At 35.8% G+C, this 17,848-nt stretch overlaps 1 protein-coding gene across 1 annotated transcript in view; it reads right to left on the bottom strand.

Moving 5' to 3' along the window:
- Positions 1 to 17,848, bottom strand: part of LOC136030308 (uncharacterized) — a 73,878-nt gene that overhangs the window by 32,808 nt on the left and 23,222 nt on the right. The window contains exon 4 of the mRNA XM_065709201.1: positions 13,774 to 13,888. Within this exon, the coding sequence (XP_065565273.1) occupies positions 13,774 to 13,888 (115 nt within the window). The remainder of the gene's footprint in view (positions 1 to 13,773; positions 13,889 to 17,848) is intronic.

Raw genomic sequence — 17,848 nt, 5'->3', positions numbered from 1 at the left:
ATCGGATGGAATTTAAGTTTAATTCTTTGAAATTCAAAGTTTAAATATATGTAGGCCTATTTTTTTTATATTCGTACTGAATGAAGTATAAAGGGTCAAAAGATATGAATCAAAAGGGCCGTAAAGGTTCAATGCATATGCCATATGGCAGGCACTACATGGTGTATATGAAGTGAGTGACACCTCTGTGCCTTCAATTATCTAAAATTAGACAAGTAGTCAGAAGTAGGCCTATGACTAAAACTAAAGGTCCTGACAAAAAGAAATCAAGTAAAAGAAACCCACGAAAACAAAGTTGGCAACATGGATTATGCTGTGAATTATTAGACATAAATCAGATTTGTGAATAATTTATGTTATTCATAGACTTTAACGTTAGTCTCGAAATATAAAAGCAGAAATTTAAAATGTAGGCTATGTCGGAAAAGCCCAATATGAACCGAGGCCATGATCAGGGGGTTCAACCCCCCTTCACTCGAAATGTTTGGTACTTGTCTGTTATATAAAACACGCTTGAGAAGTGAAGTTTGGTTAATGCTAGTGAAAAAAAAAAACATGATGAAAATAGAATACTTTATTAGCAAAATTGTGAAAACTACAATTTGGAAATATACTGCCAGAACGCAGTGTTATATTTCCAAAAATATTACTTTTTATAAGAGTAAAAAGTCATGGTGTGTGCATTGACGCAGTGTTTTATTTTGGGCAATGACCCCTTATCCTGGAAAAATATAATTGCCCGTTTTTCGGTCCTTAGCAAGTCCCAAATCTTAATTTGAATATCTATAGTGAGACAGTATATTCTATCTCTAGTCAAAGCAAGGTAACTGAAGTCCTCAAGAATCGCGTTAACAATGAACTACAACAAACTAGGTCAAGAATCACGTTAATAATGCACCTTTCTTTGTCTTTGAGACGGTCAGCCGATGCAGAAGCTCCCAATTTGATAATTCAAAAATACCCTTCACAATTTTGCTAATAAAGTATTCTATTTTCATCATATGGCATTGTCACCAAACTTCACCTCTCAAGTGTGTTTTATATAACAGACAAGTACCAAATGTTTTTTTCGACTCGTGAAAACCTAATAAAATGCACAAAAAACATTTTTGGTCCGTTTTTAAAAGTTTTTTTGTAACCTTTTCCCCTCCCTCAAACAAAATATGGATACAGCCCTGATATGAACACTATTTCGGTCCAATTCCGTGGGCATCAATTGGGGGAAGCCTAGATTTTTTAACCCTCCCTGTAAAATGCTTCCTGCAAGTGTGATAACAGTCAGGCTTGTGACTGAAACACCTGGATCCAATTAGGGGAGGGAGGTGGATCAACTGCCGCTCTAGATTTTGAACAATACTCGTTTTTTTATCTAAAAAAATGGAAAAAACAAAAACCACCCTCCCGCGATCTAAAAGAATATTTTGTTGCATCTTCATTTAGAAAATCAAAACCCTTCATTTTTTTGAATTGGCACCACACATCGGAACATTTATAGAAGGATACGTAGCCTACCCCCTGAAGGTTTTAGCGCGTACAGCTACCATCACGTGCCTTTATAAAAAAAAAAAAAATCCCAATAAGACAAACCTCATTGAATTTCTTTCAAACAGTTCGTGGTAACGAACTGTAGTAAGGAGCGACCCGGCTCAATAGTAACCAAAACTCTAAAAAATTGAAGTTTGATATCAATAGCTACATCAAAAGAATCGCATATTAATGCTGATTTTAAATATATAAGTTTCATCAAGTTTAGTCTTACCCATCAAAAGTTACGAGCCTGAGAAAATTTGCCTTATTTAGGAAAATAGGGGGAAACACCCCCTAAAAGTCTTAGGATCTTAACGAAAATCACACCATCAGATTCAGCGTATCAGAGAACCCTACTGTAGCAGTTTCAAGCTCCTATCTACAAAAATGTGGAATTTTGTATTTTTTGCCAGAAGACAAATCACGGGTGCGTGTTTATTTGTTTTTTTGTTTTTTTGTTTTTTTGTTTTTTTTTTCTTTTCCCCAGGGGTCATCGCATCGACCAAGTGGTCCTAGAATGTCGCAAGAGGGCTCATTCTGACGGAAATGAAAAGTTCTAGTGCCCTTTTTAAGTGACCAAAGAAATTGGAGGGCATCTAGGCCCCCTCCCACGCTCATTTTTTTCCAAAAGTCAACGGATTAAAATTTTGAGATATCCATTTTGTTCAGCATAGTCGAAAACCATAATAACTATGTCTTTGGGGATGACTTACTCCCCCACAATCCCTGGGGGAGGGGCTGCAAGTTACAAACTTTGACCAGTGTTTAGATATAGTAATGGTTATTGGGAAGTGTACAGACGTTTTCAGGGGGATTTTATTTTGTTTGGGGGTGGGGCTGAGGAGAGGGGGCTATGTTGGAGGATCTTTCCTTGGAGGAATCTGTCATGGGGGAATAAAAATTCAATGAAAAGGGCGCAGGATTCTCTAGCATCACTGTAAGAAAACAATGAAAAATAAACATGAAAACGTTTTTTCAAATGAAAGGAAGAAGTAGTATTGAAACTTAAAACGAAAAGAGATTATTCCGCATATGACGGGTTCTAAGAATACTTTAGCATAAAGAGCGAGGTATTTAGGAGAAGATAAATACCTTGCTCTTTATGCTAAAGTATTTTTAGTAATTTCAACTATTTATTCTAACGCCTTTCTGATTCAGGGGTCATTCTTAAAGAATTGGGACAAAACTTACGATTTAGTGTAAAGAGCGAGGTATTAACGAGGGTACAAACCCCTTCGTATACATAATAAAAATATAAGGTTATGAAAGTTTGTTACGTAAGTTAATTCTTCAGTTACGTATATTTTTTACTAATAAAAACGGTCGTTAAAAATTAAAAGTTCTAGTCGCCTTTTTAAGTAACAAAAAAATTTGAGGGCAACTAGGCCTCCTTCTCCACCCCTTATTTCTCAAAATCGTCTGATCAAAACTAAGAGAAAGCCATTTAGCCAAAAAAAGAATTAATATATAAATTTCATTTTAATAATTTATGTGCGGAGAGCCAAAACCAAACATGCATTAGTTCAAAAACGTTCAGAAATTAAATAAAAAAAAACTAATTTTTTTAGCTGAAAGTAAGGAGCGACATTAAAACATAAAACGAACAGAAATTACCCAATGAAAAAATAAACATGGAAAAATTCTTTCAATTGAAAATAAGGAGTACCATTGAAACTTAAAACGAACAGAGGGGAGGGGACAACTCATTTCATATACGGAGTAAAATATAAAAAATATAAAATATAAAAATATAAATGTAAAAATATAAAATATAAAAAAAATATAAGGTTATGAAAGTTTGTTACGTAAGTTAATTCTTAAGTTACGTATATTTTTTACTAATAAAAACGTTCGTTAAAATTAAAAGTTCTAGTTGCCTTTTTAAGTAACCGAAAAATTGGAGGGCAACTAGGCCTCCTTCTCCACCCCTTATTTCTCAAAATCGTCTGATCAAAACTAAGAGAAAGGCATTTAGCCAAAAAAAGAATTAATATACAAATTTCATTTTAATAGTTTATGTGCGGAGAGCCAAAACCAAACATGCATTAATTCAAAAACGTTCAGAAATTAAATAAAAAAAACTAATTTTTTTAGCTGAAAGTAAGGAGCGACATTAAAACTTAAAACGAACAGAAATTACTCCGTATATGAAATGAGTTGTCCCCTCCGCAATCCCTCGCTCTTTACGCTAAAGTTTGACTCTGCCACAATTCTAATTTTTAAAACAATTTAAAGCTTTAGCGTAAAGAGCGAGGGATTGCGGAGGGGACAACTCATTTCATATACGGAGTAATTTCTGTTCGTTTTAAGTTTTAATGTCGCTCCTTACTTTCAGCTAAAAAAATTAGTTTTTTTTATTTAATTCAATTAAAAAACCACTAGACTTTACAGCCTTGTCAAAAAAGTAATCACGACAGACCTATTCTGACCAGAAGGAAATTCATGCGGTGTTCTTGCTATATCCGTTATTTCACTAACTAGACGAACACTACTGAGCATGTCATTCATCACCGGGTGTGGTTTGAAACTCAATTAGAGCCTTATTACTGACAGCTAGTATCTATACGTCTAACCACGAGTTTTTTCACATTTTTTAAATAAATTTTTACCGTGTTACACAATATTAAGCGTTTACTCATGATCTTGTAGATCATGATTCACTAGTGACAGTATCCGGGGGAGGGGAGGTTACCCAGTTTGAGCTTCGCCCTGAAACGTTTGTCCAGCTCGCAAAAAAAAAAAAAATCCATATTAACAAATTTTTATGCTTTACATAAAGTTTTTTGTACCCCCCCAACTCCCCCTGAAATAATCACAGATACGGCCTTGCTTAGGATATCGTTCTTTTTGAATACAGATAATCAACAAATCACGGCCAACAACAGCTTTGTAGCCAACGATTCACATAAAAAAAAAATCACAAATGACTTAATAATTATTCAAGAAATTTGCTGGTAGATCTTGGACGTTAAATTCCGGATTGAAAGCTCAAGCGGGCGACGGGGACTTCCAATAGGCTAAACCGATATTATGGAAAATTACAAACACAAATTTTTGTTATGAAATAATATTCGCCAGGACTTGTTCGTCAATACAACGATAATAAGTAGTCTGTTTTTCTAACTAAACCAAATATCAGTAGAATAGTTGTTGGACTCACGAGAGAAATACCCATAGTATATCTTTTCTAGTAGAGATGGCAACCAACCATTACGTTGCGGATGGTGTTATTCTCATCATTCAATTGTATTTACAAAAGAAACAGCGTAGTGGCAAAGACACCACCCCATATCATCCTTTTGATGCGTCTTGCGGAGTATGTTTTGTCCTTTTGATTAAGGTATTGTCCTTATACCAAGGCAGAATCCGGGGGGGGGGGGCGAAGTGCTTGTCCGACTCGTAAACAGGTAGCAAAAATGAATATAAACGAATTTTTGATGCATTTCTCAAAGTTTTTTTGTACCCCGCCCCGAAAATAAATCCTGGATACGACCCTGCTTTATGCTATATTTAAAAATAACAAGTTTTCTCAACTGAAGGTAAGGAGCCATATTAAAACTGGAAAGGAACAGAAATTAGTCCGTACATGAGGGGCCTACCCCTTCCTCAACTTCCACTTCCTTTTGACCAGTCTTTCCTAAAGGATTATAACAAAGAGTCAAACAGACATAGCTAAAAGAAAGGTCTAAATGGGGTTGCAGCCCCTTGGCTTGGTTGGGATTGTTCATGTAGTAAATTTCTATTAGGCTAGATATATTACAGGAACAGATTTTTGCTTACTTTAAATTTTGAATTCGCTCTTACTTTTCTTTGTGGAAAAAAACTATTCCTTATATTTTAGTTACTATTTGTTTGTAATTGGTAGGATTTTGTACATATCGTCAACGGTAGTATTAGTAGGGTTAGGCGCTTCCTGTAAAGTTAAAATGTTCTATTTATAGGTTGTGTACTATCCACAGAGCAAAATTTCCTGTAATTTCACACAAAAATTTGAATTATAACTTCTATTATTATATATATATATATATATATATATATATATATATATATATATATATATATATATATATATATATATATATATATATATATATATATATATATATATATAGGTACACAGTTGGGGCCGGGAGGAAGGATATAGTCTAGACCTTCTGGGCCACTTGGGGCCCTTCAATTATACAGCTGGAAAATACTTGTATGCCTCTGATTTCAGCAAGGTTTGACAGAACCACCTCTCTACTAAAAGATATCTATGAGGTCTTTAATCTTAGAGTAGGCTATATACACAACTTGCCCTTATCCAGAGGTTTCACCATCATTTTGTCTCCTGAAAGGAGATTTACTTAGCTTTTCCCTCATTCTGATTAACAGAATTTAAAGACTTAAATTTAAGACTAAATTTAAAATTTAAAGACTAAAAGCCTCTACATGATTCTGATTTCAAAAAGGTGTATCATATTCACCATCAGAGGCGTAATTACGTCAAAATCCTGGTCATCAAAAAAACTGATCTGTTTCTGCTGATGCTTGAATTAGGCAGGATTATCTTAGTTTTGACAAAAATTTGGAAAAAAACTAAATTTTGGCTGGGGGCAGACTGAAATTCAAAGGGGGGGGGGGAGAAAACGAGGTCAGGGAGGGGTAGTTACCCCCTTCTCCTTTCCAACATTCAACTACAATGTATCTTTTGACCCAATAACATATGGGCAAGCAAAAAGATTGTCAGGGGATCTCAGAGTTGGTGTTCAACGATCCCCCGTGAAAGTTCCCACGACCACTTAGGTTTCATATGATGAGGCTGGGGAGAAGAGCAAAAAAACGTTGTAAGAAATGAGATTCATATCGCTCTTAACTAAGTTAGTGCAATTTCGTTGACTATAATTACATAGCGATGTGCCGTAGCGAGTTGTGGGCTCTGGAGATCTATGCTGTCTCTGACCATAAAATGGAGCCCTAAAAAGAAATTAAAAAGTACTACTCTAGTACAATGAGCAAAATTACCCTAAAGCTTTGTTAACAGGTAATAATACATGAATTTCTGAAGTTGTACAAGCCTTCGGGTTCCCTCCACATAAAAAAAAAAAAAAATAGCGTCCAACGTTCTATCTTATGTACTGAGCATTTCTGATAGGTAACCCAATACAATTTTGTCCATCATAAGGTATAGATATAGCCTAATTAGTCTTGTTAATGATTTTCACCTGGTCCTCATTGCAAGACAATACAAAAAAAACCGCAAAATTAAACCAGAAATCTTAATTAATTAAATAAAAAAAAACAAGAAGAAATCCATTATTACCCCATTCACCCTTTAAGCAAGGTGTCCTATGGATTAAATCCCCAAAACCCATGATTTTCCCATCGAATTGTCGACACTCTCCATATGGTAGTTCCTTCTAAGAGTATAGATTGCCATATGGACCCGGGGTATTGTTAGTTTTTTGTCCATTTTTTTTCGGATGAACATATGCTGTTTGCTCGATGTCCTTTTAATGTAAAAGAATTTTATCCAATCCTTTATGGTAATGACTGGTAAGTACTCTAAAGAGCGAATCTTGTCAATAGAAAACGAAATTCTAAAAGACGAAAACTTAAAGAAACACATACATAAAAATCATCTGCTTTTTACGCTCATTTTAATTTACCCATTAAAAGCAGGCAAAGAGCCAAATGAAGGCAAAGAGCGGTATGATAAATAAACATTAAAAAAAACTATGTTGGTCCTTAAAATGATATTTAAGATAAGCTGGAACTTACAATTATCAGGCAAAGCAAACCAACGATTATATTCACTGATAAACTCTGTTAATTACAGAGTTCATCTTGACAATTTTGACAGCCATAACTTGTGGGATCAGGCTTATAAGAATGGAATTATCTTTTCAGTGACATTTCAATATATTATGTTAAGGTGGCAGGCATACAAAGGAAACTCAATGCTGCTTTACAACCCAGATTCAGTACAGTAGGACATCGAAGGAGCAGTAATTCAAAAGCCAATTATAAATTTATAAATTATAAAAGCTATATAATAAATACATATATATATATATATATATATATATATATATATATATATATATATATATATATATATATATATATATATATATATATATATATATATATATATATATATATATAATACTTGTAAAATGTATTATTATATAATAAAAAAAATCAAAAGTTATAAAATAAAATAGTAAAATAATTAAAGTTATAAATCATAAATTTTCAAGTGAAGAAAAAAATATTTTTTTTGGCGTTTAAATTTTCTTTACGAGAAATGGTTAGCCCAAGAAAGATTTTTATCTAAACTTGAAGACAATACAAACAAAACTTGCATGAGCAAAACTAAAAATTTCGACTATTTCTGCATTTTTGAAAAGGAAATTCAGCCAGATGGTTCAGGGGGATAGCCCTACTCCTGGCTGTGGTCATTTCTTTCAAACAGTTCGTGATAACGAACTGTAGTAACGAGCGACCCGGCTCAATAGTAAACGAAACTCTAAAAAAAGGGATTTTGATGCTAAAAGATACAACAAAAGAATCGGATTTTCATGCTGATTTTAAATATAAGTTTCATCAAATTTAGTCTTTGTCATAAAAAGTTACGAGCCTGAGAAAATTTGCCTTATTTTGGAAAATAGGGGGAAACCCGCCCTAAAAGTCATAGAATGTTAACGAAAATCACACTATCGCATTCAGCGTATCAGAGAACCCTATAGCAAAAATTAAAGCTCGTATCTACAAAAATGTGGAATTTCGTATTTTTTGCCAGAAGACAGATCACGGGTGCGTGTTTATTTGTTGTTTTTTCTTTTCCCCAGGGGTAATCGTATCGACCAAGTGGTCCTAGAATGTCGCAAGAGGGCCCATTCTAACGGAAATGAAAAGTTCTAGTGCCCTTTTTAAGTGACCAAAACAATTGGAGGGTACCTAAGCCCCCTCCCACGCTCATTTTTTCCCAAAGTCAAAGGACCAAAATTTTGAGATAGCCATTTTGTTCCGCATATTCGAAAACCATACTAACTATGTCTTTGGGGATGACTTACTCCCCCACAGTCCCTGGGGGAGGGGCTGCAAGTTACAAACTTTGACCAGTGTTTACATACAGTAATGGTTATTGGGAAGTGTACAGACGTTTTCAGAGGGATTTTTTGGTTTGGGTGGGGTTGAGGGGAGGGGGATGTGTTGGAGGATCTTTCCTAGAAGAAATATGTCATGGGGGAAGAGAAAATCAACGAAAACGGTGCAGGATTTTCTAGCATTACTATAAAAAAAGAAAAAACAAACACGAAAAAGTTTTTTTTTTTCAATTGAAAGTAAGGAGTAGCATTAAAACTAAAAACGAACAAACATTTTTACGCATATGAAGGGTTTAAAAATACTTTAGCATAAAGAGCGAGGTATTTAGGAGGAGATAAATACCTCGCTCTTTATGCTAAAGTATTTTTAGTAATTTTAACTATTTATTCAGCGGCCTTTCTGATTCAGGGGTCATTCTTAAAGAATTGGGACAACACTTAAGATTTAGTGTAAAAAGCGAGGTATTAACGAGGGGACAAACCCCCTCATATACATAATAAAAATATAAGAATACAAAAGTTTGTTACATAAGTTAATTCTTAAGTTATGTATATTTTTTGCTAATAAAAACGTTCGTTAAAAATTGAAAATTCTAGTTTTTAAGTAACCAAAAAATTGGAGGGTAACTAGGCCTCCTCCAGAAATTAAATAAAAAAAACTTTCTTTTTTACTGAAATAAAGGAGCGACATTAAAATTTAAAACGAGCAGAAATTACTCCGTGCATGAAATGGGTTGTCCCCTCCGCAATCCCTCGCTCTTTACGCTAAAGTTTGACTCTTTGCCACAATTTTACTTTTTAAAACAATTAAAAACTTTAGCGTAATGAGTGAGGGATTGAGGAAGGTGAAGAGTGAAGCGTTGAGGAGGGGACAACCCATTTCATACACGGAGTAATTTGTCTTCGTTTTAAGTTTTAATGTCGCTCCTTACTTTCAGTTAAAAACAAGAGCTAAGAGCTTATGTGGCACTTGTGACGAGGCGAGAAGAGCTAAGAGCCAAGATATCATATGGAATGAGCTCTAACAAAATTCTTTGAATCAATAGATTGATTTGAAAAGGAAAATAAGAGGCTTAATGCCGGTCAGGATTTAAAATAAGAGCTCTGAGTCACGATGTCTTCCTAAATATCAAAATTCATTCAGATCCGATCACCCACTCGTAGCCTAATTTTTTCTAATTTTTCCTCTCCCTTTAGCCCCCCAGATGGTCGAATCTCGGAAAACGACTTTATCAAGTCAAACTGTGCAGCTCCCTGACACGCCTACCAATTTTCATCGTCCTAGCACGTCCAGAAGCATCAAACTCTCCAAATCACTGAGCCCCTCCCCCCAACTCCCCCAAAGAGAGCGAATCCAGTACGATTCTGTCAATCACGTATCAAGGACATTTGTTTATTCTATCCACCAAGCTTCATCCTGATTCCTCCACTCCAAGTTTTTTTCCAAGATTTTCCCCTCCAACTCCCCCCAATGTCAAAAGATCTGGTCGGGATTTGAAATAAGAGCTCTGAGACATGAATTTCTTCTAAAAATGAAATTTCATTAAGATCCGATCAACTATTCGTAAGATAAAAATACACCAATTTTCACGTTTTCCAAGAATTCCGGTTTCCCCCTCCAACTCCCCCCAATGTCACAAGATCTGGTCGGAATTTAAAATTAGAGCTTTAAAGCACAAGCTCCATCTAAATAACAAATTTCATTAAAATCTGGTCATCCTTTCGTAAGTTACAAATACTTCAATTTTCAAAATTACCCCCCCCCCCCCCAATTCTACCAAAGAGAGCAGATCCGGTCCGGTTATGTCAGTCACGTATCTTAGACAGGTTTCTATTCTTCCCATCCAGTTTCATCCTGATCTCACCGCTTTAAGTATTTTCTGAGATTTCCGGTCCCCCCCAATTACCCCCAAAGTCACCAAATCCGGTCAGGATTTAAAATCAGACCTTTGAGAACGATATCCTTCTAAATATGAAATTTCATTGAGATCCGATTACACATTCGTAAGTTAAAAATACGTCATTTTTTTAAAGACTTCTGCTTATTTTTCCCACCAAGTTTCATCCCGATCCCTCGAATCTAAGCGTTTTCCATGATTTTAGGTTCCCCCACCCCAAACTTCCCCCAATGTCACCAGATCCGGTCAGGATTTAAAATAAGAGCTTTGAGACACGATATCCTTCTAAATATGAAATTTCATTAAGATCCGATCACCCGTTCGTAAGTTAATAATACGTCATTTTTCTTATTTTTCAGAGTTAACCCCCCCCCCCCCCCCAATAGAGCGGATCCGTTCCAATTACGTAAATCACGTATATAAGACTTCTGCTTTTTTTCCCACCAAGTTTCATCCCGATCCCTCGAATCTAAGCGTTTTCCATGATTTTAGTTTCCCCCACCCCAAACTTCCTCCAATGTCTCCAGATCCGGTCAGGATTTAAAATAAGAGCTTTGAGACACGATATCCTTCTAAATATGAAATTTCATTGAGATCCGATCACCCGTTCGTAAGTTAAAAATACGTCATTTTTCTTATTTTTCAGAGTTAACCCCCCCCCCCCAATAGAGCGGATCCGTTCCAATTACGTAAATCACGTATATAAGACTTCTGCTTTTTTTCCCACCAAGTTTCATCCCGATCCATCCAATCTAAGCGTTTTCCATGATTTTAGGTTCCCCCACCCCAAACTTCCCCCAATGTCACCAGATCCGGTCAGGATTTAAAATAAGAGCTTTGAGACACGATATCCTTCTAAATATGAAATTTCATTGAGATCCGATCACCCGTTCGTAAGTTAAAAATACCTCATTTTTTCTAATTTTTAAGAATTAACCCCTCCCCCAATTACCCCAAAGAGAGCGGATCCGTTCCGTTTATGTCAATCATGTATCTAGGACTCGTGATTATTTTTCCCACCAAGTTTCATCCCGATCCCTCCACTCTAAGTGTTTTCCAAGTTTTAGGTTTCCCCCTCCCAACTCCCCCCAATGCCACCAGATCCGGTCGGGTTTAAAATAAGAGCTCTGAGCCACGATATCCTTCTAAACATCAAATTTCATTGAGATCCGATCACCCGTTCGTAAGTTAAAAATACTTCATTTTTTCTAATTTTTCAGAAATAACCCCCCCCCCCCCCAACTACCCCAAAGAGAGCGGATCCGTTCCGTTTATGTCAATCATCTATCTAGGACTTGTGTTTATTTTTCCCACCAAGTTTCATCCCGATCCTTCCACTCTTAAGTGTTTTCCAAGTTTTAGGTTTCCCCCTCCCAACTCCCCCCAAATGTCATCAGATCCGGTCGCGATTTAAAATAAGAGCTCTAAGACATGATATCCTTCTAAACATCAAATTTCATTGAGATCCGATCACCCGTTCGTAAGTTAAAAATACCTCATTTTTTTCTAATTTTACAGAATTACCACCCCCCCCCAACTACCCCAAAGAGAGCGGATCCGTTCCGATTATGACAATCATGTATCTGGGACATGTGCTTATTTTTCCCATCAAGTTTCATCCCGATCCCTCCACTCTAATTGTTTTCCAAGATTTTAGGTTTCCCCCCTCCGACTCCCCCCAATGTCATCAGATCCGGTCGGGATTTAAAATAAGAGCTCTGAGACACAATATCATTCCAAACATCAAATTTCATTAAGATCCCATGACCCGCTCATAAGTTAAAAATACTTCATTTTTTCCAAATTAGCCGGGCCCCCACTCCCCCCCAGATGGTCAAATCGGGAAAAAGACTATTTCTAATTTAATCTGGTCCGGTCCCTGATGCGCTTGCCAAATTTCATCGTCCTAGCTTACCTGGAAGTGCCTTAAGTAGCAAAACCGACAGACAGACAGACAGACAGACAGACAGACCGACAGAGTAAGTGCCATAAAAAGCTAGTTCTTTTATTTAATTCCTTTTAAGAATGACTGGATAATGCGTTTTAATTTCTGTTTGTGCTAGAATCCATTATTCATCCATATCAGAAATCTGTCATCTTTATGTTTAATGTAATTATTTGTTTAACTTTCAGTTCTTTTGGGATCAAGTTACTCGTCGATAGTAATTTCTTTTCGTTTCAAGTTTAAATTACTATACGATTTTCTTTTTGTCCCTCCTAGGTTTTGATATGGCTTTTTACTTTTCTTAGAAAAACTTCTTTTCTCAATTTTTTTTTAAATTAAGTAAAAATTTTTGTGCAAGAAAGGGTTTTATCTGACTTTGAAGATGAGACTATCCCAAAAGGTATACCAGAAGCCAAAAATTTACTATTTCAGCATTTTTGAGAAGGAGATTTAACAAATCTTTGGAAAAATAGATACTCCGAGGCATCTTGAAATCAAATAAGATGTAGTAGGAATAGACTAGTCCATCGTGAGTGTTATTTTTTATAGGAAGAACTATAAACACTCCTTTGGTAAAAAAAAAGACATAACAAGGCCGTATCCAGGGGGTTAAGGGGTTTGAATCCCCCCCAAAGAAAAAAACAAAACAAAATGCTTAACTGACTCCTAAAAACGTAACAAAAATGAATATAAACAATTTTTTGATGCGTTTTTTAAATTTGTTTGGTAAATCCCCCCCACCTCCGACAAAACCGTGGATACATTCTTTGTACATATAACTTATTGAATTATCATAGCCAATCAACGTTAGAAATTATGGAAGTACAAGCACAGTAAATTTGTTTCTTTGAAATAGCTCTTAAATTTATTAGAAATAAGTTCTTAATGCGACAAGCCTATGGCTGTCTCTTGTGTTGAACAAAATAAATAAATAAAATATTTTTTTAAGATGACATGAGATGGCTAGAGGAGATTGTGGAGTTTTGGATTTTTTCTTCTCTTTTTTTTTATTTCGGTAACTCCAGTAGTAGCTCGGTGAAGGAGAATGTACATATTGATTTGCAATATGCACGTTCAATCAGACTCCGACCTTCCTTATCAACATTATTCTGCTAATCCTCCATTTGAGTATCTCGATTAATTTCATTAGGATATCAAAGTTTGTCTGGAGAGTGGTTTTTAACCATGGATGTTCAACACGAATTTTGACTCTCGTTATTTTAAGAAATTATCCTCTCTAAGTCACACACATAAGGCCTAAATTAATTTGATACTAGAACAAGGCGTCCCCTTTCTATGTGATCTTAATTACCTGTAACCACGGAGAATCCATTAGCAAAGGGGGTAAAGCTTCTTTATCCCATTCGTAGCTTAGCGATCGGCCTCCATTACCCTTTCGCCCATATGTTTGAATGCTTCTCCACCTCCTAGAAAGAAAAAGAAAACAAGTTTAAAATGATTACTAAACAAAGGAAGGATATTTTTCGTTACCTTAAGAAAAAGTATCAAGATTAGGGTAGAGAAAGGATCAGGATAGATTGCAAGAGACTTAGCACGACCTTCAAATATTCGTAGCTCAAAAACACTAGCATCACAAAGGGGAAGTAAACAGCAATGCCCAGTAAAATAGAAAAGAAAGAAAACGCAGAAAATAAGACTAAAAAAAATAGAGGAAGAAAGAAGGTGGGAGAACGGGAGCAAGAGGGAGAGAAGGAGGGAACTGCAGTGAGTAAGAGAGAGAGAGAGAAAAAGAGGGAGGGAGGAAAAAAGGGGAGGAGGGTCAAAAGATTGGGACAGAGAGATGGAGTCAGAGTAACAGGAAAGAGAGGAAGGGAAGAGTGAGATAGAGATAGAGAGAGTGAGATGCCCGTTTCCCTGAAATCATAAGTTGTATTGAATTCATCGAAACTTCCTATTCAAATTATCAAAACAAATTTGATTTGTTATCATTGCCCCCACTCGAAAAAAAACAAATCATGTGTATGTGCCTGCATCAAGGTCATACTGTTTCGAAAATCTCACCATCGACAGATAATAAGTTTCGTTCTGCTAGGGTGCTATAAGCAAACGCAACTTCATCTCATAATTTGACAATTCATCATCTAAATGCCCTTTTAAAGGAACACCATAAATTTCAGCTAAAAGTGCAAGAATTTTTGAATTTATTTTTACAAAAAGAAAGATGGATCTGTTCAGCGAATCCCAGCTTCATCTCATTCATAAGTGGAAATTTGGTTTTTACCCCGCCGACAAGAGAAGCTATTATTAATATCGTAATTTATCACTGTCAACTTAAAGTGCGATCCGTCATTACCACCGCAATAAGCGACAGGAGATCTTCAGTATGAACGTTCCTTTATTGGGTGTGACGTCGTATATTTCCGACGGATTTGAAATCATTCAGTGGGAAAATGGGCTTGCTTTTGTTTTGCTTTTTGAATGTGTGGTTTTAAATATAATATTTATTTGCATAAACTATTTACTTTCTGTTGTTAAAACTACAATAAAAATAATTTTTTATAGCTCAAAGTTAATTTGGATAAACTTTCTATTTTGTTTTGCTGCAGTAGCAGTAAAAACAAAAGTGGACAAAAAGTGTGGATGCCCCCCCCCCCAACGTTACACCAAAAACAATAATAAAGTGCAGAATTCAGGAATAGTCTTAATAAATAGCGTACTTCTCTAAAAATGAGATACCCGAATTTATAACAGATAACAAAACCTTGGTCCTTTTCTTGACTTCTCCCATTCCTTGGTAACTTCCAAAAAAAAAACTTCCACGGGGGCTATAACTTGTATGGTATTACCATTAGTACCAATGAAGATCATTAGGGTCTCAGAGAAAGGCATGACTTCCAGGGGCATTCCCTTCAAAAGCTATTTCCTTTTTTGTTCTGCTTGGGTCTCTTGGAGACATGGGCTCTCCACGAGAGAAAGAAAAGCAGAAAATGCCATCAGACTTGCAGGCTATCTTTTTAATAAAAGTGCTGCAGGTTGTTCGGGGGTGAATATTCTACAAAAGGTTGCACGAAAAAAAGTAGGCTATTACAGGCTTATGTAAAATAAAAATTACAGAGGAATAATCAAAATCATTCAAACACCAAGATTATTAAAAGAAAGCGTGCAGCGTCACCAAGACCAGAAATTGTAATCTCTCATTTACCGTACGAGCACAATGCCCTTGAAACCCAAACTTGTATGGTCCTTACATGAAAACAAAGGGAGAAGGAGATTCTTCCAAAGAAGGGCTAAAGAAACCCTGGAAAAATAGTGGCCAAGAAACGCATTCTTTCCATTTTGAACCCCCCAACAGCAAGGAAATAATACCTTTCTTCCGCTCAAAGGTGGTACTTGTGCACTACTGGCCTAAATTATAATAAAAGTGTTTTCCTATTCCGCCGTCATTTAACTCATACAATACTGAACAATCACGCTAGTAAATTTTTACTCCAGACTAAAACATCCAGATCTAGGAAAAACTGTCATTAAATCAATTTTATAAGCGGAAAAGGTAACGCAGCAACTGGGCCTGCTTCTCTCACTTACCATGTGAGCTCAGTATTCTAGCGCGCAATGGACTATACTGTGCCGGGAAGCTCTGAGGACTTTGGTTCAAACCTGCACATCCTAACGCCTCCCTCAAAAATTTATAGCCCTTTGGGCAAAGATGCTGGCCTGAGGTCTATGGTGTGTTGACTTCAAATGGCTTTGAACTGCGATAACATATTAGCGCATGTCGTACCTAGAAACATTTTTTTTGTGGAACATTGCTCCACATAGCATTTTACGTTACGTAGATTTATCCACGTTATGGGTAAGCTAACATAAAAGCAACAAAACAGTATTTCTTGATGAACAGTTAATAAATTTTGACAACAAATTAGTGAACGTTTCCTAGCTTATCTCGCTATCTCTATTCAACAATATTTTTTTTAATAGTTTCCTCATAATGATTGTGATAACCTTAGACAATGATCATGATGACTTTATGGATTTTACAGTCTTCACTCTATGTAACGTAACTTAACTATTTCGCAGAGTTACATACGTAGTGTGATAGTCGCTCAAAATTAACTTTAGCACATACCAAGACAAAAGGAATTGATGCTTTAATATAAAGTCTTTAAACTTCAACTATTTGAGGGCATGACACGAAATTTAGCGCTTAAGGGCTTAAGCAACAAAAAACACCCGCAATATAAATTCCTGATGCCCGAAAGCACCCAGACTTCCAATTTAGTACACTTAAACTTAATTACGGCAATAAACATTTAAAAGAAATCGGTCTCATTACACTCAGACGAATTGCCCAAATTGCTGCAAAACCATCCATGTGGCACAGTTTAAATAAATTATTGCCCCCATTTAGGTAATTGATCCTTTGTATTTTAAATTGCCACGGGGTGGCCACAATACAATTAAGTACATCAAATCGGTTATATAGGTTGAATGGAAGCAAACCTTTGTGGTGTAATTTATTTTCTTTCTTTCTATTTTAATAGTGAAAGCACAAAATCTCAGGAATTAAGAAAGACCCTCCCGGAAAAAATACAAAAATCTTGTGGAAGAAGAAACGAAAAAACCTTGAAAACAGATGACAAGAAAAGGATTCTCTTTTAAGAGAAATTAAAACTTTCAATAAATTATAAATGATTCAATAAATGATTATAAATTAATAACGGAATTCCGAATTTCAAGAAATTCTAATAAACTTCGATGAAATTAAGTCAACGAATTTGAAGAACAAATTATTAAATAAATCCGTGAAGCATCATTCTTTTTTATTTTCTTCTTCGTCTAATCTTCTTCTTGTTTCAAGGGACTGCTGAATAGATCTTTCGGGCAAATATTTCATTGAATGCATCCTTAATTGTGTATCCATGTAACATTTGTAGATTTAGTAGATTGCGTGCAGGCCTACTCGAAGCACCAAAAGACAACAGTAGGACAATTAGGATATTCTTACTTTATTTAACAAGCTGTGTTGAGTTCCGACAATCCATCTTGTCTCGTGAAGAGAATTTAGGGACCTTCCCTTCAGTAGAGGTCGTTATGTATCAAGATACTCAAAAACCCAAATGTAGAATCCTCCGAAGAAAGTTCCAGTAGGTATGTTAAACTAGTAGATGGGATACGTCTCTATTGAGGCAGTCCTAAGCCCATCTTGTCTCCATTAGGTCGATCATAAACATTACATGAGCTCGGACCCGAAATACGGCACCCAACTGTAGGCCTGATTGTGGGTCTGACAACGTCAGAGCGTCGAAATTTTTGCTTTGCTTCTTTTTTGCTTTGCATTTGCTTCTTTGTCAGTAAGGCAAATTGCTGGGCAGAACTTTCAAAGAAGGTTAAATGGCCAAAGACCCACTTTGTCAAAAATTCTAAAT

The sequence above is a fragment of the Artemia franciscana genome, chromosome 8 (genome assembly GCF_032884065.1).
Source record: "Artemia franciscana chromosome 8, ASM3288406v1, whole genome shotgun sequence".
Lineage (NCBI taxonomy): Eukaryota > Metazoa > Arthropoda > Branchiopoda > Anostraca > Artemiidae > Artemia > Artemia franciscana.
The sequence above is the reverse complement of the archived record's forward strand: the minus strand, read 5'-3'. Positions and strand labels throughout refer to the sequence as shown.